Below are 22607 nucleotides of genomic sequence, written 5' to 3'. Positions count from 1 at the left end.
CAAGAAGGCATACACAGAGATAAAAGTAAGGCTGAGTTATTATATGAACACTATCTTTAGCAACGAATAAAATGGTGCTCAGGTTATCCTAGAAACAGGAGAATTTTCATACTTAATATGTTTAAAAATTTTAAGCAGCATATTTTGTATATGTTACCTGCATTTAAAGTTTAGAAGTTGCCAGGGATGGATGAGTTATATCAGAGAATAATGCAAGGAAGGGTGTGAGTAGAAATTGTGGACACACTTGCCATAATTTTTCAGTCTTCCTTCAATTATGGCACCAGCCAGAGGACTGGAGAACTTGGGTCACCGTCTGTGTAGAATTTGCACATTCTCCCCGTATCTGCATGGGCTTCCTCTGGGTGCTCTGGTTTCCTCCCACAGTCCAAAGACATGTTGGTTAGGTGCATTGGCCATGCTAAATTCTCCCTCAGTGTAACCCGAACAGGTGCCAGAATGTGGCGACTAGGGGATTTTCACAATAACTTCATTGCAGTGTTAATGTAAGCCTACTTGTGACTAATAAATAAACTTTAACAATTTATAACCGTGTTGAACCAAAGATTGTCAAGATAAACCCTGCTACCAGAGGCTGCCGGGTCAACCTGTGGTGGTAGGTCACCTTCTAGAATCAATATTTTGGGATAGAGTTCATCAGTAGATTGGAAAAGATCAGTTACTGAAGCAAATTGAAGGTAATTTTTGAAAAAGAAAACTGTGAAAATAAATTGTAGAAGCTTTTTAAATAAGATTTGATGAGGATAATGCTATTCTGGTGTACATTGAGTTTTAAATGTCGTTAATACAGTGAGGTGGAACAGATCTCTGACTAAAGTTAGATCTCGGAGTAAAAAGGGAAAAATACATGGTTGATGAACAGGAAACAACACTAGAGGTTAATAGATGCTTTTTGTCAGGGAAAAAGGGGAATTGCTCATAGTGGAGATAGAAACTACAAGCAGTCGAAAACGGGGAAGGCCATTCGACCCATCGAGGCTGCTCCACCTTTCATTATCAACACGGCTGATCATCCAAATCAGTTACCTATTCCTGATCCTCCCTCACCTCCTTTCAGCCCTTTGGCCCTAAGAGTTACATCTAACACCTTCTTGATGTTCCTGCCTCAACTTCTTTCGGTGGTAGCGAATTCTAGAGGCTCACCATTCTCTAGGTTATGACATTACTCCTTATTTCGTTCTTAAATGGATTACACTATATCCTTAAGATGTGATCTCTGTTTCAAGACTCCCTGGCCATTGGAAACATACTTCATGCATCTATCCTGTCTGGACCATTTAAAATTTTATACCTTTCTAGCAGGTCCCCCTTTCTCCCCAACTCATTATTAAACTCTAGTGAAAATCAATTTTTCCTCATACGTCAGCCCCAGCAACCCGAGAATTAGTCTCAGACACATGCTCCACACACCCTCCAGGTCAAGAAGATCCTTCCTCAGGTAAGTAAACCAAAACTGCACACATCATTCCAGTTATGGCCTCACTACAGCCTTGTATAACTGCAACAAGACATCCCTGCTTCTGTACACAAATCCTGTCACTTTGAAGGCCAACATACCCTGTTATTTGAAGTGTTGTGAACCATGAGGGATGCAATATAAAGCTTCAAAATGACAGAGGCAAGCTGTTGGAATGAGGAGTCAGACGGCAAATGATGTTCAATGCAGAGAAAAGTATAGTGGTTCATTCTGACAGGAAGAACGCAGCAAGATGACATGTAGTAAAGCGTACAACTCTTAAGGGGGTGCATGAGCAGAGAGATGTGGGTATATAAGTGCATAAGTCATTGTCAATGGCAGGACAGGTGAGCATAGTTCCTTAAGCATACAGCCCAATTGGCTTAACTCAAAGTGTGATAGAGGACAAGAGCACTGAGTTATGTTGAAAACATTGGCATTTCCTCACAGGAGTTTTGTGTACAGTTCTGGGCAATGCACTCTTGGAAAGACCTTGCAGAGTCTATGGAAATGTTACATAAGAATGGTTCCATGGATGAGGAACTTTAGTTGTGAAGATGGATTGAAGAAGTGATAGGATCATAGAACCCTACAGTGTAGAAAGAGAACCTTCGGCCCATCGAGTCTGCAACGACAACAATACCACCCAGGCCCCATATCCCTACATATTTTACCCGCTAATCCCTATAACCTATGCATCTCAGGACATTAAGGGGCAATTTTAGCATGACTAATCAACCTAACCCGCAAATCTTTGGACTATCGGAGGAAACCGGAGCACTTGGAAAAAACCCAGGCAGACACGAGGAGAATGTGCAAACTCTGCACAGACAGTGACCCGAGCCAAGAATCAAACCCAGGCCCCTGGAGCTGTGAAACAGCAGTGCTAACCACTGTGCTACTGTGCCGCCCTAATCCACTGCTCATCTTATATGCCTATGAGTGGCCCTCAGTTGATTTGTTTTCTTTTTATATAAACAGCTGGATATTTTACCAAGTTCTTGACCTGTTCTCTGAACTTGGACTGAGTTACCATGTAAATAAATGTGTTTGTGCAGCAACTCAGATTGCGCAGCATATATCCTACATATTGAAATAAATTTTCAGAATCAGTGTAATCTGATCCTCTAATATTATAAAATAAAAATTCAGTAACATTCACAGACCACAGGAGAATGAAACTGCCGGAAATGCTGAAGAGTAAAATTGCAGACTTCTTTCTGCTCTCCATCTCTGGGTCTCTGCAATTTTCTCCTTTACTCTGACCTCTTAGTCCCTTACGGACTTGACTGGCTACTAAAATGTGTCTGACTGTCAGAACATTGAGCATCAGAATTAAAACAAAAGGGAGAAATGGGGTTAAAACTGTATCAAGCCAGTCAAATACCACCCATTGCAGATCAGTATAATAATTTGGCTTCATAGCACAGAAAAATGGGACATTGATGATCATTGTACTCGGTTTCCATGTGAAGTAGAAGGGGATGTTTTTTACACAGAACAAAATGCTGATTGTTGCTAGAACCACAGCTGCAGTTTTCTTTGTGCAATATTTTGTTTTCAGCTTCTGGTAACAAATAACCACAAATCGATCAAAGGAGAAAGCCACAGTGAACCAGACGGAACAGTCTCTGGCTGCACGACTCAGAACAGTTCTAACACTACAGACTGGGGTGATGTCCAAGAAACACACTGGGAAATAGTAACCATTTATCCGGTTCAGCACTATGTCCATTACAACAACCAGAAGATCTGCCATGGCCATAGCCACCAGGTATTGAGTGATGCAGGCGGAGAGTCCACACTTCCCCCGGATGAGGATCACAATTCCCAGTAAGTTCACTATAAGAGACAGAAGAGAAACGTGGCCAGAAATTATTGACGTAGAAACATAGAAAAGAAAGGGGCTACTATAAGATTGGCAGACTCTGCTAGGGTTTTTGTTTAGTCAGCTTTGTTTAATCACTTTCTCAATGGGGAGTAAGTTTGTTAGTAATTGTAATTAGGTGTTTTAAATACTTTGTAGTTTTGAGGCTACATATAACACCTTTATTTAGTCCATATGTAGAAATATATATCTTCTACACATTTTAGAAATTAAACAAAGAAACTCAGATGCACAGTTAGAGTGCTCCTTCTATACCAACCATATGTTAGCTACATTCTTTTAGAACCCCCAACTGTTCAAATCACAAGACCATAAAGGACACTTAATTATCTCACCAGACACCTTATCAGAAACAACTGATACACGAGTGAATTTTAATGAAGCTGCCTTCACAGTTTCTTATCAAAACAGAGTTTGAAAGATATCAATGTTTTCGCCAAAAGAAGAGTTATGGTAGGGACTGAGTGGGAACTGACAAGAATTAATGGTAACATAATGATAGCCCTTGAATTTGTAGGTAGAGATAGAAAGCTCAGCCATTGAATTGATAAACAATGTATATATATGTGTTTCATTATGTTGGCAATAAACAAAACTTATCAGGGCTGTAATCGGGAAATATCCTGAAGACAAGATGAGTTGACCACATCCCTTAGAGATTCAGTTAATTTCACAGACAAGAACATCAAATACTATTGGCTTTTGACAGCCCTCTTTTATCAATTAAAGGATGCCCATGTGAGACTGTTTTAGTGAAGATGATTTGTGAGGCTGCTATCAAAATAGAGACATGAAGGGCCTGATTTTACCATTTTCATTCTGAGTGCTGAATCTGGGCACAATTCAGATCCAACAATGCAGTGGGAATGTTCCCAGCTTCCCACATATAGCAGGAGGATCAGGAGCTTTGAGCTCTCCTGCCATGATGTAACCTTTTAAAGGAAATATTTTGGAAGATACGTCTCATATTTGAACATCAATTATTCTAAGACCCTTCTACAATGTCAGAAGTGTAACAAGTAAGGGAGATGAACTTAGAGCTTGGATTAATACTAGGAACTCTGACGTTGTTGCTATTACAGAGACTTGGTTAAAGGAAGGACAGGATTGGCAGTTTAACATTCCAGGATACAGATGTTTCAGGCAGGATGGGGGGGGGGGATGTAAAAGAGGTGGGGGAGTTGCATTACTGGTTAAGGAGAATATCACAGCTGTAATCCGGGAGGACACCTCGGAGGTCTCATACAGTGCAGCAATATGGGGAAAGCTCAGGATTGGAAAGGTGTAGTCACAATGTTGGGGGTTTACTATAGTCCACCCAACTGCCAGTGGGAGATAGAGAAACAGGTATGTAGGCAGATTTTGACAAGGTGCAAAAGTAACAGAATTGTTGTGGCGAGAGATTTTAACTTCCATTATATTGACTGGGACTCACTTAGTGCTGGGGGGCATGGATCGGGCGGAGTTTGTAAGGAGCATCCAGGAGGGCTTCTTGAAAAAATATGTAGATAGTCCAACTAGGAAAGGGGCCATACTGGACCTGGTATTGGGGAATGAGCCTGGCCAGTTGGTCAATGTCTCAGAAGGGGAGCAGTTCGGGAACAGTGACCACAATTCAGTAAGCTTTAAGGTGCTGATGGATAAAGATAAATGCAGTCCTCAAGTGAAGGTGCTAAACTGGGGGAAGGCTAATTACAACAATATTAGGCAGGAAGTGAACAATGAAGATTGGGGTCAGATATTTGACGGCAAATCAACATCTGGCATGTGGGAGGCTTTGAAGTGTCAGTTGATAGGGATTCAGGACTGGCACATTCCTGTAAGGATGAAGGATAAGTATGGCAAGTTTTGGGAGCCTTGGATAACGAGAGATATTGTGAGCCTAGTCAAAGAGAGAAAGGAAGTGTTTGTCAAAGCTAGGGCATTGGGAACACACAAAGCAAACGTGAAATACAAGGAAAGTAAAAAGAAACTTAAGCAAGGAGTAGGGAGGGCTAAAAGGGGTCACGAAGAAGCATTGGCCAGCAGGATTAAGGAAAATCCCAAGACTTTTAATACACATGTAAAGAGCAAGAAGGTAGCCAGGGAGAGGGTTGGCCCACTCAAGGACAAGGGAGGAAATTTTAGTGAGGTATTTGATACGGTTCCCCATGGTAAGCCCATGAAGAAGATAAGGAGGTGTGAGATAGAAGGAAATTTGGCCAATTGGATAACTAACTGGTTGTATCATAGAAAACAGGGGGTGGTGGTGGAGGGCAAATTTTCAGACTGGAGACCTGTTGCCAGCGGTGTACCACAGGGATCAGTGCTGGGTCCTCTGCTATTTGTGATTTTTATCAATGACTTGGAAGAGGGGGCTGAAGGGTGGGTTAGTAAATTTGCTGATGACACCAAGATTGGTGGAGTAGTGGATGAAGTGGAGGGCTCTTGTAGGCTGCAAAGAGACATTGATAGGAGGCAGAGCTGGGCCGAAAAGTGGCAGATGGAGTTTAACCCTGATAAGTGTGAAGTGATTCATTTTGGTAGGACAAACTTGAATGCAGATTACAGGGTCAATGGCAGGGTTCTGAGGAATGTGGAGGAACCAAGAAATCTTGGGGTTCATATCCACAGATCTCTGAAGGTTGCCCAGTCAAGTGGTTAGAGCCGTAAAGAAGGCTTTATAGTGTGTTAGTGTTTATTAACAGGGGGTTTGAGTTTAAGAGCTGTGGGGTTATGCTGCAACTATACAGGACCTTGGTGAGACCAGATTTGGAATATTGTGTTCAGTTCTGGTCACCTCACTATAAGGAGGATGTGGAAGCATTGGAGAGAGTGCAGAGGAGATTTACCAGGATGCTGCCTGGTTTGGAGGGTAGGTTTTATGAGGAAAGGTTGAGGGAGCTGGGGCTTTTCTCTTTGGAGTGGAGGAGGATGAGAGGTGACTTAATAGAGGGTTTATAAGATGATGAGAGGGATTGATAGAGTGGACATGCAGAGATTATTTCCTCGGGTGAATGTAGCTGTTACTAGGGGCATAACTATAAGGTTCATGGTAGGAGATATAGGAGGGATGTCCGAGGTAGGTTCTTCACTTAGGGAGTGGTTGGGGTGTGGGATGCACTGCCTGCTGTGATAGTGGAGTCGGACACTTTAGGAACTTTCAAGCGGTTCTTGGATAGGCACATGGAGCACTCCAGAATTACAGGGAGTGGGACAGCTTGATCTTGGGTTTGGACAAAACTCGGCACAACATTGAGGGTCAAAGGGCCTGTACTGTGCTGTACTGTTCTATATTCTATGAATCTATGCGTGGAGCCAGAGGAAATGGGCGAGGTATTAAATGAGTTCTTTGCATCAGTATTCACCAAAGAGAAGGACTTGATGGATGATGAGTCTGGGAAAGGATGTGTAGATAGTTTGAGTCATGTTGAGATCAAAAAGGAGGAGGTATTGGAATTCTTGAGAAACATTAACATAGGCAAGTCTCCAGGGCCTGATGGGATATACCACAGAATACTGAGGGAGGCAAGAGAGGAAATTGTTGGGGCCTTGAGAGAAATCTTTGTATCCTCACTGGCTACAGGGAGGTCCCAGAGGATTGGAGAATAGCCAATGTTGTTCCTTTGTTTAATAATGGTAGCAAAAATAACCCAAGTAATTACAGGCCAGTGAGCCTTACATCAGTGGTAGGGAAATTATTGGAGAGGATTCTTTGAGACAGGATTTATTCCCACTTGGAAATAAGTTGTCTTGTTAGTGAGAGGCAACATGGTTTTGTGAACGGGAGGTTGTGTCTCATGAAGTTCATCGAGTTTTTTGAGGGAGTGACGAAGATGATTGATGAGGGTAGGGCAGTGGATGTTGTCTACATGGACTTCAGTAAGGCCTTTGACAAGGTCCCTCATGGCAGACTGGTGCAGAAGGTGAAGTCGCAGTGGGATCAGAGGTGAGCTGGTAAGGTGGACACAAAACTGGTTCGGTCAAAGAAGACAGAGGGCAGCAGTGGAAGGGTGTGTTTCTGAATGGAGGGCTGTGACAAGTGGCGTTGCTCAGGGATCAGTGCTGGGACCTTTGCTGCTTGTAATATATATAAATGATTTGAAGGAAAATGAAACTGGATTGATTAGTAAGTTTGCCAACAACACAAAGGTTGGTGGATTTGTGGATAGCGATGAGGACCATCAGAGGATACAGCAGGATAGAGATCAGTTGGAGACTTGGGCGGAGAGGTGGCAGATGGAGTTTAATCTGGAGAAATATGAGGTAATGTATTTTGGAAGGTCTAACACAGAGCGGAAATATACAATAAATGGCAGAACCCTTAAGAGTCTTGATAGGCAGAGGGATCTGGGTGTACAGGTACACAGGTCACTGAAAGTGGCAATGCAGGTGGAGAAGGTAGTCAAGAAGGCATACGGCATGCTTGCCTTCATCGGCCGGGGCACTGAGTTTAAAAATTGGCAAGTCATGTTGCAGCTTTATAGAACCTTAGTGAGGCCGCATTTGGAATATAGAGTTCAATCCTGGTCACCACACTACCAGAAGGATGTGGAAGCTTTGGAGAGGGTGTAGAAAAGATTTACCAGGCATGGAGGGCATTAGGTATGAGGACACATTGAAGAAATTTGGTTTCTTCTGACTGGAACGACGGAGGTTGAGGGGAGACCTGACAGATTATGAGAGGTATGGATAGAGTGGATGGTCAGAAGCTTTTTCCCAGGGTGGAAGAGGCAATTACTCAGGGGCACAGGTTTAAGGTGTGAGGGACAAGGTTTGAAGGAGATGTACGAGTCAGATTTAAAAATAGAAACACTGCAGTATAGAAAGAGACCATTCGGCCCATCGAGTCTGCATCGACCACAATCCCACCCAGGCCTTACTCCCATATCCCTACATATATTTACCCACTAATCCCTCTAACCTACGCACCTCGGGACACTAAGGGGCAATTTTAGCCAATCAACCTAACCTGCACATCTTTGGACTGTGGGAGGAAACTGGAACACCCGGAGGAAACCCACTCAGACATGAGGAGAATGTGCAAACTCCACACAGACAGTGACCCGAGCAGGGAATCAAACCCAGGTCCCTGGAGCTGTGAAACAACAGTGCTAACCCACTGTGCTACTGTGCCACCCTTTTTTACACAGAGAGGGGTGGGTGCCTGGAATTCTTTGCTGGGGGAGGTTGCGGAGGCGAATACTTGACAAATACATGAACAGGATGGGAATAGAGGGATCTGCTCCCCAAAAAGATAGAGGGTTTTAATTCAGTCAGCGGCATGGTCGGTGCAGGCTTGGAGGGCCGACGGGTCTGTTCCTGTGCTGGAATTTTCTTTATTCTTGTTCCATGGTTCTTGCTAATACAGGATATATCCTTTGTAACCGCTAAACCACAAAATAAAGATCTTCCAAACCATATGTGATCAAAGTAATGAATACTTAATAAATACTCACCCAATCAGCTGTTTCCACTTGTCCCACGTCACTTGAATCTTGACCTTAACTCAGGGGTAACAAGCTCCAAGTGACACTCAGAAGTTTCACTGCAATGTTGCACTGCTTTCAATCTCCCAACTGTTTCTCTATTCCGACTCTTTTCAATCTCCTGATCGTTGCTTCACTCATACTGTATTCAATCCCCCAGCTCTGATCTCGTGCTCATTCTACATTGTGCAGTTTTCTATCTTGTGTTGTCTCATCTCATTCTCTTTATGAACTCCCAGCTCATTTTGTGAAAAAAAAGGATTCTGAATTGGGGGAAACTCTGATTTTAACACAATTCAACAGGACCTGCCAATGTGTCCTTGGAGAAGCCACTCATTGGAAAGTCTACATTTGAGCATAACAGTCATTCAAAACAAAAATATTCCTGTAAAGCTGAAGGATTGGATCAAAAATTCCAGAGAACTCTGGAGGGCAAGAAATATAGAGGATTGGATGTATTAAAAAGGAGGTTTACGGCAGATAGAAGGGGCTCAAAATAAATGAATCTGTGTGGGTAGAGTTGAGGAATTGCAAAAGGTGAAAGGCCCTGATGGGAGTATTGTACAAGCCCCCCTAGCAATAGTCAGGATGTCAAATAGAAAATAAATCAGGGGATAGGAAAAGCATGTAAGAATGACAATGTCACACAGTCATCACGGGGGATTTATATATACAGGTGGACTGGGAAAATCAGGTTGGTAGCAGACCCCAAGATAAATAATTTGTGGAATGTCTACGGGGTGGTTTTTTTTGGAGCAGCTTGTGTTAGAGCCCAGTTGGGGACAGGCACTGCTGGGTTTGGTGATGTGTAATGAGGCAGACTTGATCAGGGAACTTAAGGTGAAAGAACCCCTCTGGGGCAGTGATCACAATTTGATAGAATTCAACTTACAGTTTGAGAGAGAGTGACGCTGGACTCGGATATGAGGACACTACAATTGAGTAAAGGAAACTACAAGGCCATAAGTTGGTCAGATTTGATTGGAAAAAGAGCCTAGCAGAATAACAGTGACATGCATTTTTGAGGATAAATTAGAAGGCACAACATAAATACATTCCAAGGAAGAGGAAACATGTTATGGGGAGGACGAGGCAATCATGGCTGACAAGGGAGTTGGGATAGCAGAAAAGCAAAGGAAAGAGTGGGCCATCATGCATGGAATAGTGGGAAGGCAGAGGATTGAGAAACCTCCAAAAGCAATGAGACAACAATCAAAAAAAAAGGATGGAGACAATGAAATATGTGGGTAAGCTAATAGCATAAAAGAAGATTGCAAGAATTTTTCAGATATACAAAAGGCAAGAGTGGCAAGAATGGACATTGGACCACTGGAAAATGAGGTTAGAAAAGCAGTAATTGGACGATAAAGAAATGCCAGAGGAACTGAATGAGTACTTTGGATCAGTCTTCACAGTGGGAGACACCAATAACATGACAGAACTTCAAGAGAATCAAGGGGCAGAGGGAAATATAGTGGCCATCACTAAGGAGAAGGTGCTAGGGAAGCTGAAAGGTCAAAAGGTGGATAAATTACCCGGCCTGGATGGACTGCACCTCAGGGTTCTGAAGGACATAGCTGCGGAGATCGTGGGGGCATTGGTGGTGATCTTTCAGGAATCACTGGAGTCAGGAAGGCTTTTTAAGATGGGAAGGAGGCAGAAGATTGGAAATAATGGGTCTGTTAGCCTGACCTCGGTCTTGGGTAAGATCTTGGAATTCATTATTAAGAATGAAATTGTGGAGAACTTGGAAATGCATGGTAAAATAGGGCTGAGTCAGCACAGCTTCATCAAAAGGAGGTTATGTCTAACACATCGGGATAAAAAAGTGGCAGATGGAATACAACGTGGGAAACTATGAGGTTATGCATTTGGTAGAAAGACTAAAAGATAATGGAGAAAGGCTTTGGAATTATGAAGCACAAAAGGTCTTGGGAGTTCTGGTGCCGGAGTCTCTTAAGATTAACATGCAGCTTTAGTTGGAGGATTAGAATACAGGAGCACAGATACACTGCTGAGGCTGTGTAAGGCTCTGGTCAGACCTCATTTGGAATAATGTGGGTAGTTTTGGGCCCCAAACCAAAGGAAGGATGTGTTGGCTTTGGGGAGGTTCCAGAGGAGTTCAAAAGAATGATCTGAGGAATGAAGAGTTTGTTATGTGAGCAGCAATTGATGAGTCTGAGTTCTATACTCAATGGAGTTTAGAAGGATGAGGGGGGATCGAATTGAAACTTACAGAATACTGAGAGGCCTAAACAGAGTGGACATGGAGAGGAAATTTCCACAAGTGGGAGAGACTCGAACTGAAGGACACAGAGTGAAGGGGCAAGCCTTTAAAATTGAGATGAGGAGGAATTTCTTCAACCAGAGGGTGATGAATCTGTGGAACTTATAACCACAGAAGGCTGTGGAAGAAAGGTCACTGAGTGTATTTAAAATAGAGATAGAGAGGTTCTTGATCAATAAGGGGATCAAAGGCTATGGGGAGAAGGCAGGAGAATGGGGATGAGAATCACATCAAACATGATTGAACGGTGGAGGAGGCTCAATGGGCAGAATGGCCTAATTCTGCTCCTAAATCTTATAGTCTTATGAAGTCCTGGAAGAGTATAGAAATGTAATGGGCGGGGAAAGGTAAAAATGAATTAGCGGAGAGAAGAGGGAATAGAAAAAAAACTGGTGGCCAAAATAATAGAAAATCCGAAGGTGTTCTACGAGTACAATAAGGGCTAGCAGGTAACCAGGGACAAATCAAAACAAGAGGCAACCTGTGTGTTGAACTGAAAGATAAAGGAGAGATATTAAGTGTGATCTCTGCAACCATGTTCAATATGGAGCAAGAGAACGTAGGTTTAAAAATCGGGGAGAGGCACTGTTTTAAACAAACAGGTTAGCATGAAGAGGGTGGCAGAGCTGATGGATCCCCTGCTGAAGATGAGTTGTATCCTAGGCTGCAATGTGAGACAAGACAGGAGGTTGCAGGTGTTCTGACACTAATTTTCACACCATTTCCTGCGGTATGGGTGGTGCCAGATTGCTGGAGAGCAGTTATCAAAGTAGGGAAAAAGAGGAAATTACAGACCAGAAAGACTAACATCTTCAGGGGTAGAATTAATCTCTGCTTGGAGAGGCAAGGATTAATCAATGATACTCAGCATGGCTTTGTCAAGGGGAGACAATGTCTGTGAACTTGATTGAATTTTTCGAGGAGGTTCCTCAGTGCGGTAGACAGAGGGGAACCGGTGGATGTGTTGTTTTTAGATTTTCAAAAAGCGTTTGATAAGGTGCCGCACAAAAGGTTGTTACAGAAGGTTAGGGGGCATGGAGTTCGGGGTAAGGTGTTAGCATGGATAGAGGATTGACTGTCTAATAGGAAGCAGAGAGTTGGTATCAATGGGTGCTATTCTGATTGGCGGTTGGTGACTAGTGGAGTGCCCCAGGGATCGGTGCTGGGGCCTCAGCTATTTACCATTTATATCGATGATCTGGAGGAGGGGGCTGAGTGTAAGGTGAGGAAATTTGCTGATGACACAAAGATGAGTGGAAAAGCAAATTGTGCGGAGGGTGTGGAAAGTCTGCAGAGGGATCTGGATAGGCTGAGCGAGTGGGCGAGGACCTGGCAGATGGAGTACAATGTTAGCAAGTGTGAGGTTATCCACTTTGGCAGGAATAATAGTAGAAGGGATTACTATTTAAAGGGCGAAAAGCTGCAGCATGCTACAGTGCAGAGGGACCTGGGGGTCCTTGTGCACGAGTCGCAAAAACCCAGTCTGCAGGTGCAGCAGGTGATCAAGAAGGTGAATGGGATGCTGGCCTTTATAGCGAGGGGGATAGAATATAAAAGTAGGGAGGTCTTGCTGCAACTGTACAGGGTGCTGGTGAGGCCACAGCTGGAGTACTGTGTGCAGTTTTGGTCGCCACACTTGTGCAAGGATATTTTGGCCTTGGAGGGAGTGCAGAGGAGGTTCACTGGGCTGATACCAGAGATGAGGGGGTTGGACTATGAAGAGAGACTAAATAGACTGGGTCTGTACTCGTTGGAGTTTAGAAGGATGAGGGGGGATCTTATAGAGACGTATAAGATAATGAAGGGGATGGATAGGGTAGAGGTAGAGAGATTCTTCCCACTTAGAAAGGACAGCAGGACTAGAGGGCACAGCCTCAAGATACGGGGGGTGGGGGGGAGCAGTTTAGAACGGAGTTGAGGAGGAACTTCTTCACTCAAAGGGTGGTGAATCTCTGGAATTCTCTGCCCGTTGAAGTGGTGGAGGCTACCTCGCTTAATATATTTAAGTCACGGATAGATAGGTTTTTGACAGACAAGGGAATTAAGGGTTATGGGGAAAAAGCAGGAAAGTGGAACTGATCCACTTCAGATCAGCTATGATCTTATTCAATGGCGGGGCAGACTCGAAGGGCTAGATGACTTACTCCTGCTCCTATTTCTTATGTTCTTATGATGAGGACAATGTGGTTGATGCAGTCTACATGGGTTTCAGTGAGACTTTTGATAAGCTCTAACATGGGAGTTTGATCTGGGAGGTAAGAACTCTTGTGACACATGGTAATTCGAAAAATTGGATGCAAAATATTGGGTTGGTGGCAGAAGGCGGAGGTTTTTCATGGAAAATTGTTTTGTGCCTGGAAGCCTGTGTCCAGTATCACGGATGACACGAAAGTTGTTGGTGTGGACAATAGCAAGGAGGAAATCCTTATATTAGAGGACAATATAGATGGGTTTTCCAGATGGGCAGTGCAGTGGCGAATGAAATATAACTTTAAAAATTAGGTGCTGCATTTTTGGAAGACTAAGAAGGCAAGGGAATGTGGTGAATGATTTGATTTTGATTTGATTTATTATTGTCACATGTATTAATATACAGTGAAAAGTATTGCTTCTTGTGTGTTATACAGACAAAACAAAACCGTTCATAGAGAAGGAAATGAGGGAGTGCAGAATGTAGTGTTACAGTCATTGCTAGGGTGAAGAGAAAGATCAACTTAATGCAAGGTAGGTTCATTCAAAAGTCTGACAGCAGCAGGGAAGAAGCTGTTCTTGAGTCGACTGGTACGTGACCTCAGAGTTTTGTATCTTTTTCCTGATGGAAGAAGGTGGAAGAGAGAATGTCCGGGGTGCGTGGGGTCCTTAATTATCCTGGCTGCTTTGCCAAGGCAGTGGGAAGTATAGACAGAGTCAATGGATGGGAGGCTGGTTTGCGTGATGGACTGGGCTACACTCATGACCTTTTGTAGTTCCTTGCGGTCTTGGGCAGAGCAGGAACCCAGAAAGAATGCTTTCTATGGTGCATCTGTAAAAGTTGGTGAGAGAATGGTAGGATGCTTGGATGCACAGGGGGCTGGGGGACCTTGTGGTGCATGTGCAAACATCCCTGAAGGCAGCACGACAGGTAGATAACATGATTAAGAAGGCAGATTTGATCGTTGCTTTTTTTTAGGAGAGACATTAGGTATAAGAGCGGTGAAGTTATGATAGACCCACAAAAACACTTGCTTGGCCAGAGCTGGAATACTGTGTAGATTTCTGTTCACAACACTATTGACAGGATATAACTGCACGAGGGAGTGCAAAAGAGATTCATCAGGATGTTGCCTCGGGCAAGCCTGTTAACTACGGAGTGCACCTGTATGGGCTGGGTTGTTTTCCTTCCAGTAGCGAAGTCTGAAGGGGAACTCCATTCATGTGTACAAAATTATGAGGAATCTAGGTTGGGTAGATAGGAAGGAACTTTCCCTCTTCGTGGAGGTGTCAATAACCAGTGGACACAGAATTTAGGTAAGGAGCCTAAGATTTATTTGGTATTAAAGAAAAGCATTTTTCACACAGATTGTGGTGGGAACCTGGAACTCACTGCCCCAAAGGGTGAGAGATGCAGGAAACCTGCCGATGTTAAAGAAGCATTTAGATAAGCACTGGGGGTGCCATAGCAAACAAGGTAATGGACCAACTGCTGGAAAATGGGATAAGAATAGATAGGTGTCTGATTGCAGGCACAGGCTGAAGGGACTTTATCTTTGATTAAAAACCATATGACTATATGATTAAAGTGCCATAAAACTAACAAATGAAACAGGTGAATTGCAAATGAATTAAAAATATAACCTACGCAAAGGTAGCATAACAACTCCCATCGTAACAAAAACTCAATAGAAAATATACAAGTATCGAGGAATTTTATTTTGTTAACACATTAAAAGTGACAGTAAAACTCTCTGTACTTCCAACCTAGTACATTACTAAAACACAGGCACCTGTAAGGAATGGAGTAAGTAAGTGCTCACTCCACCCCTCCACCCCATCAGAAATCATTATTTTCAAATAGAGTCATTGAGGTTTACAGCATAGAAACAGGCCCTTCTGCCCAACTTGTCTATGCCATCCCTTTTTTTCAAACCCCTACGCTAATCCCAATTGCCTGCATTTGGCCCATATCCCTCACTATTCATTGTACCCATGGAACTGTCTAAATGTTTCTTAAAAGACAAAATTGTACCCTCCTCTCCTACTACCTCTGGCAGCTTGTTCCAGACACTCACCACCCTCTGTGTGAACAAATTGCTCCTCTGGACACTTTTGTATCTCTCCCCTCTCACCTTAAACCTACACCCTCTAGTTTTAGCCTCTCTTACCTTTGGGAAAAGATATTGACTATTTAAATGATCTGTGCCCCTCATTATTGTATAGATCTCTATAAGATCATTCCTCAGCCTTCTACACTGCAGAGAAAAAAGTCCCAGTCTCTCCAGCCTCTCCTTATAACTCAAGTCCTGGTAACATTCTGCACTCTTTCTAGTTTTCTATAATTGGGTTTCCAGAACTGTACACACTATTCCAAGTGCGGCCTTACCAATGTCTTGTACAACTTCAACAAGATGTCCCAACTCCTGTATTCAATGTTCTGACCGATGAAACCAAGCATGCTGAATGCCTTCTTCACCACTCTGTCCACCTATGACTCCACTTTCAAGGAGTTATGAACATATACCCCTAGATCTCTTTGTTCTGTAACTCTCCCCAGTGCCCTACCATTAACTGAGTAAGTCCTTCCCTGGTTCAATCTATCAAAATGCATCACTTCACATTTATTTAAATTAAACTCCATCTGCCATTCGTCAGCCCACTGGCCCAATTGATCAAGATCCCGTGGCAATCCTAGATAACTTTCTTCACTTTCCACTATGCCACCAATCTTTGTGTCATCTGCAAATTTACTAACCGTGCCTCTTATGTTCTCATCCAAATCATTAATACAAGTGACAAATAACAGTGGACCCAGCACTGATCCCTGAGGCGCACCACCAGGCAAGACTGTTCCCTTCCTGTTGGCGAACACTTCAGTGGTCATGGGCATTCAGCCTCTGACCTTCGGGTAAGCATTCTCCAAGGCGGCCTTCACGACACACGACAGCGCAGAGTCGCTGAACAGAGACTGATAGCCAAGTTCCGCACACATGAGGACGGTCTCAACAGGGATCTTGGGTTCATGTCGCACTATCTGTAACCCCCGTGACTTGCCTGGGTTTGCAAAACCTCACTTACTGTGCTGTCTGGAGACAATACACATCTCTTTAACCTGTGATCAGTGCTCCTTCCACTCACATTGTCGGCCACCTTAAGACTTGAACAGCAGGTTAGGTGTAAGGATTCGCATTCTAATCAGTAATCTGTAAACTGTCTGTGCTTTATATGCTCTGTCTGAGGCCAGAACTCTCCATTCACCTGACAAAGGGGCAAACCCCGAAAGCTTGTGAGTCTATTACCAAATAAATAGTTTTGTTTATTTAAAACTGGACTTAAACCTGGTGTTGTCAGACTTCTTACACATCACTGGTCACAGGCTTCCAGTTTGAAAAACAACTCTCTACAACCGCCTTTTAGCTTCTGTCAAGAAAGGAATGGAATAGGGAAGTAGGTAAGAAGGGAAAGGGAATAGAACTGGTTTATTTGATTCCAGTTCATGATCCACAGTCAGTAAGTTTTTCTCTGAAAAATATTCACAGCAATAGATATTCCCTGGGATCGGGGATTCCATTCTGGTTAGTGACGCACACATTCAGTACGATTCTACCCTGGACTAATTTATGCTTCCACATGAATCAATATTCCACCATAGAAGATATATTGATAAATCACAGCGTCAATAAGCAGAGGTTTATTTTTAGCTGAGGCGTTGAAAGAACAAAGGTAATTCAATTCAGGACAATGGATTCATGTCACATTTCAGCTGCTTGTACATCAGTGACCTGCAAGATCGGTCACAGAGTATAACCAGAAGGCACTGATTCACAGATTCACACAAGCTTAGTAATTTTAGTCACTTACCAGGAATAGCAACGGCAGCAAGGACTGGGTAGAATATCCTAGCAATGCTGATATATGTTTGAAGCATTTTCCATTGAAATGATCGATGCTGAAGTTATCTCACTCCGAGCTGCTACATTCCCCAAACCCTTAATTTATAGACCATGGGAATGCCTCTAGGGTATTTGTCTTGCAACATCACAGAACTTGTTTTTCTGTGTATTGGCACAGAAATTATGGCATTTGGAGGCTGTTGTTGTGACAGAATATATTTCTTTCTGAGAATCACTGGAGAAGTTCCAAAAACCTGTGTGCCAAACACTTTGACCAATAAAGTTGGAAATTGTATTTTGTGAATGATTGAAGTGGGTTATTAGTGAAATGCCTCTGTCACTGTTACAGCCTCTCCCTCTAATATTGGACCTCAAATAGTGGCAGTCCCTTAAACTCAAGCAGCATTTCAAAAGAATAGAGCTGTGTAAATGATAGGCCACGTGAAAGGAATAAAGTCCCAAATCTAGTCTTGACATTAACTCAGCCCCTCAGAAGTGGAAAACAACACCAACTAATCGAACACATAATACAGCGTTTATAGTTAACATTGTCGTTTGTATGCTTTAGGAAATTTTGGGACGTAAGTTCGATTCATGTTCATTTGATGTTTTAACCGTGTGTCCACCAGGAGACAGTTGGGTGAAGTGACTCAGGAAACTTGAGTTGTAGATGAATACTTATCAATGACAAGCACGCGATGGCTATTGTTTTCTGCTTCAGATTTGAGTGTAGGTTGATGCGTAATCTCTATTCTCTCCCCATAATTTCTGATTCTATCTGGACAGCAGGATCCTGCAAGTTGGTTGGTAAAGATTTCTGTTTATGAACAGATTCCAAGGCCCAACGCACAATGATGTCATTGCACTTGTATTGGTGGGAATGATGTGAGGCTAATTCCCAGTTGGTCTAAGGGACGTGTGATCATTGTTGGTGGGTATGGCCAGTTTATCATTGATACGGTGAGAGTGATGATGATTTATTGATGCAATTTGACCCCAGACTGACCCCGGGAGCTGTTAATTACTTCTGGAACACACTTTATATTCGAGCATGTTTCTTTTGGGTCTCGTTCAGATAAAAATCATCTTCTGAGATGTCCTTTTCTCGTGTGTTCAGGATGAGGAACATGTGCTAATGAAGTACAACCTTGATGTTTTGCATCATAAGCTTAAGGGCCACAGGTTTTTATTTCTTTTTTATCGATTTTGTGATGTTGCCTTGGTTAATGCCTTCAGCCCATCATCTCAAAATCTTATTTTGTTTGTGTTAATGTCAGTGACTCCAATTTTTTTACAGATTATTTGAAGATGTTGTTATTTCTCTCTGTGATTACTGAAGTGAGTTATTTACTTTTAAAACAAAGAATATACTGGTAAATTTGTTTATAACCTTTAAAATCGATTTTAAAAATGTTTAAACAGTGTGTCTGCAGTTAACATATATACAGGGGGTGGCATCATAGAAACCCACCAGTGCAGAAAGAGGCCATTCTGCCCATCGAGTCTGCACCGGCCACAAACCCACCCAGGTCCTACCCCCATATCTACCCACTAATCCCTCTAACCTGCACATCTCAGGACACCAACTGGCAATTTCTTAGCGTGGCCAATCAACCTAACCCGCACATCTTTGGACTGTGGGAGGAAACCGGAGCACCTGGAGGAAACCCACACAGACACAAGGAGAATGTGCAAACTCTACACAGACAGTGACCCGAGCTGGGAATTGAACCCAGGTCCCTGGAGCTGTGAAGCATCAGTGCTAAGCACTGTGCTACCGTGCCACCCTAATGGTAGCGCAGTGGTTCACACTGCTGTCTCACAGCTCCAAGGACCCCGGTTCAATTCCTAGCTAGGGTCACTGTCTGTGCAGAGTCTGCACCTTCTCTCCGTGTAGGTGTAGGTTTCCTCCCACAGTCCAAAAGATGTGCTGGTTAGGGTGCATTGGCCATGCTAAATTCTCCCATAGTGTACCTGAAAAGGTGCTGGAGTGTGGCAACCAGGGGGTTTTCACAGTAACATCATTGCATTGTTAATGTAAGCTTACTTGTGACTAAATAAATAAAATGTCTGAAAGAACACAGTATGGTTTTGATGTCTGATATATTTGTGTGACTTCTGGGAACATGGATGCATTTGCTCAGGAGTCTAATTGATCTATAATTATCAGCGTGTCCTGTATCAGATAAGTAGAAGAGGGACTTATCAATGTGTTTCTGTTGATATGACTGCGATGCTATAAGATTTTTTTGTATCAATTAATTCTTGGTCTAAGTCAATGACAACTCCAGAGAAGCTTTGCAAAGCGAACAACGTTACAGCAACTACACACAGGCTGGACTGAATACATTCAAAACCAATGCTTAAAAAGTAATCGGTGCGCTAAATATAACACAATACATTCAATTATGAGATATTACAATTTATTCCAATCATATAGTTATAAAACTTAATTCTAAACTTAAAATGAAAGATTGTTACATACTATGAAATAAAGTGTCTTATTTTAAAAATTACATGTTAAACTGCACTAATTTAATGCACAACTATGGGTGTTTTAGTGCTTGTTTTTTTCTTTGCATAATAGGACTTTGTATTTAAGGACCAGAGCTGATCATTGTAATTGCTCAGAAGATGGATAGTTCCACACCAATGAAATTCAACCTTGGTAGCTTAAGGGCCATTAGGTTCTTATTTCTCCTTTGTCAGTTTTGAGTGTGTGTGATGATACTGTGCCATAAAGATTTATTTATCTCATGTTTCTTATGAGGGGTATGTTAAACGTTCAGCTCTGTTTAACACAGTGACGATTTTGTCTGCAAACCAGGGATCTTATGGCATCGAGGGCCTGATGGCGTCTATCCTAGACTGCTCAGGGAAACAAGAAATGAAATTGCTGGGCCTCTAACAGAAATCTTTGTCTCTTCACTGGACACGGGTGGATTGGACCCAGAGGATTGGAGGATAGCAAATGTGGTCCCGTTATTTAAGAAGGGTAGCAAGGATAACCCGGGTAATTATAGGCCGCTGAGCTTGACGTCCGTGGTAGGGAAATTGTTGGAGAAGATTCTTAGAGATAGGATATATGCGCATTTAGAACAGAATAATCTCATTCGTGATAGACAGCATGGTTTTGTACGAGGGAGGTCATACCTCACAAATTTGGTTGAGTTTTTTGAGGAAGTGACGAAAATGATTGACGAGGGAAGGGCCATGGATGTCGTCTATATATGGATTTTAGTAAAGCATTTGACAAGGTCCCTCATGGCAGGTTAGTGCAAAAGGTTAAATCTCTCGGGATAAAAGGTGAGCTAGCTAGATGGGTGGAGAACTGGCTTGGCCATAGAAGACAGAGGGTAGCAGTGGAAGGGTCTTTTTCTGATTGGAGGTCTGTGACTAGTGGTGTTCCGCAGGGCTCTGTACTGGGACCTCTGCTGTTTGTGGTAATATATAAATGATTTGGAAGAAGGTACAACTAGTGTGATCAGTAAGTTTGTGGACGACACAAAGATTGCTGGACTTGCGGATAGTGACGAACATTGTCAGAGAATACAGCAGGATATAGATTGGCTGGAAAATTGGGTGGAGAAATGGCAGATGGAATTTAATCCAGATAAATGTGAAGTGATGCATTTTGGTAGATCTAATGTAGGGAGGAGCTATACAATAAATGGCAGAACCATCAGGAGTATAGACACACAGAGGGACCTGGGGGAGCAGGTCCACAGATCCTTAAAGGTGGCAGCACAGCTGGAGAGGGTGGTGAAGAAGGCATATGGCATGCTTGCCTTAATTGGATGGGGTATGGAGTATAAAATTTGGCATGTGATGTTGCAGCTATATAGAGCGTTGGTTAGGCCACATTTGGAATACTGCGTCCAGTTCTGGTCGTCACACTACCAGAAGGACATGGAGGCTTTGGAGAGAGAACAGAAAAGGTTTACCAAGATGTTGCCTGGTATGGAGGGTCTTAGCTATGAGGAGAGATTGGGCAAACTGGGGTTGTTCTCCCTGTAAAGACGGAGGATGAGGGGTGACCTAATAGAGGTGTGTAAAATTGTGAAGGGCATAGGTAGGGTGAACAGTGGGAAGCTTTTTCCCAGGTCGGAGGTGACGAACACAAGGGGTCACAAGTGCAAGGTGAGGGGGGCAAGGTTTAACACAGATGTCAGGGGGATGTGTATTACACAGAGGGTGGTGGGGGCCTGGAATGCACTGCCAAGCAAGGTGGTTGAGGCGGATACGCTGGGATCGTTTAAGACTTATCTAGATAGCTACATGGACAGACTGGGAATAGAGGGATACAAACGAATGGTCTAGTTGGGCGCATGAGCGGCGCAGGCTTGGAGGGCCGAAGGGCCTGTTCCTGTGCTGTATTGTTCTTTGTTCTTTTGTTCTTTGTTCTTACATGTTGAGAAGTGCAGGCTAATGACTGATTTTAGCTCAGGATACGTGTGTATTAAGCTGATACTTGTTTAAATGTTTTTTTCCTGGGGTTTCATTATAGGGTTTTGATTCGATTGATTTACAGTTTCATGTGGTTAAGGTTAGGAGCTAAGCTTACATAGAAAAGCAGCTAATTACTTCCGGGTTCTGAAAGAGGCAAGATCATAAAAAAGTTTCTTTCTCTCTCTGTGTGGAAGCTGCTGTTGGGGATCTGCTTTGATAACTTGGAGTCTCTCATTGATTCTCTCACCAGAGGGGTTCAAGATTCTCAAGGAAACACAAGTACACATCCATAAATATGTGTGTTGCTAAAAATATTGAAGAGGAGCTAAAGTCTATCGTAGCAATATTGCTGGAATTAGAACCAATAGAGATAGATTAGCAATTAAGAACTGTATATTGTCATGCTTTGATATGTTAATTGTAAATGTTAAGCTAATGTATTCATTATATTTCAACTGTTTTGTTAAAATACATTTTTTAAGATAAAAGGTTTCCAAATGTGTCAATCGAATCAGACATGGAGTGAAGCGCCTTCCCCTCACACTAATGCAAAAATAGAAATACGGGGGTTGGGGTCAAGTTCATAACATACTTTGGGGCTTCTGGTCCACACGTGGACAGTGTGAGGGCAGGACCAACTATACTGATGATCTAATGTCCTAGAGTTCAGGATAAAACTAATTTGGGTTGACATACTTTGGTGATTTGATTAATGTCTTTACTAAACTACAAACTAATTGTAAATAATTATTAAGATTAAATGTTCCTACAATCTCAAGTGTGAATCTTGAACTATTAAAGCACATCAAACCAAACAGAGAATTTTAAATCTCATTCACCTTTGTAACTCAATGTTCTCCGGGGCAGTGTACTGGTGGCTGGTGAGTCTGAACTGCGAGAGTACTATTATTTTCAATTGTATTGCTGGTTTGCGGGGATTTTGTTAGTTTGC

The 22607-nt window shown here is 42.8% G+C and overlaps 1 protein-coding gene across 1 annotated transcript; it reads right to left on the bottom strand.

Moving 5' to 3' along the window:
- Nucleotides 1–742: 742 nt before the first annotated feature.
- Nucleotides 743–17267, bottom strand: LOC145338090 (putative G-protein coupled receptor 139). Its single transcript, XM_080182875.1, has 2 exons — nucleotides 17175–17267; nucleotides 743–3319 (listed from the first exon to the last, which is right to left on the bottom strand). The coding sequence occupies exons 1-2, from the start codon at nucleotides 17239–17241 to the stop codon at nucleotides 2427–2429; spliced, it is 960 nt and encodes a 319-aa protein (XP_080039001.1). The 5' UTR covers nucleotides 17242–17267; the 3' UTR covers nucleotides 743–2426.
- Nucleotides 17268–22607: the final 5340 nt, after the last annotated feature.

The sequence above is a fragment of the Carcharhinus amblyrhynchos genome, unplaced genomic scaffold (genome assembly GCF_965287045.1).
Source record: "Carcharhinus amblyrhynchos unplaced genomic scaffold, sCarAmb.v2.hapA scaffold_93, whole genome shotgun sequence".
Taxonomy (NCBI): Eukaryota; Metazoa; Chordata; class Chondrichthyes; order Carcharhiniformes; family Carcharhinidae; genus Carcharhinus; species Carcharhinus amblyrhynchos.
The sequence above is the reverse complement of the archived record's forward strand: the minus strand, read 5'-3'. Positions and strand labels throughout refer to the sequence as shown.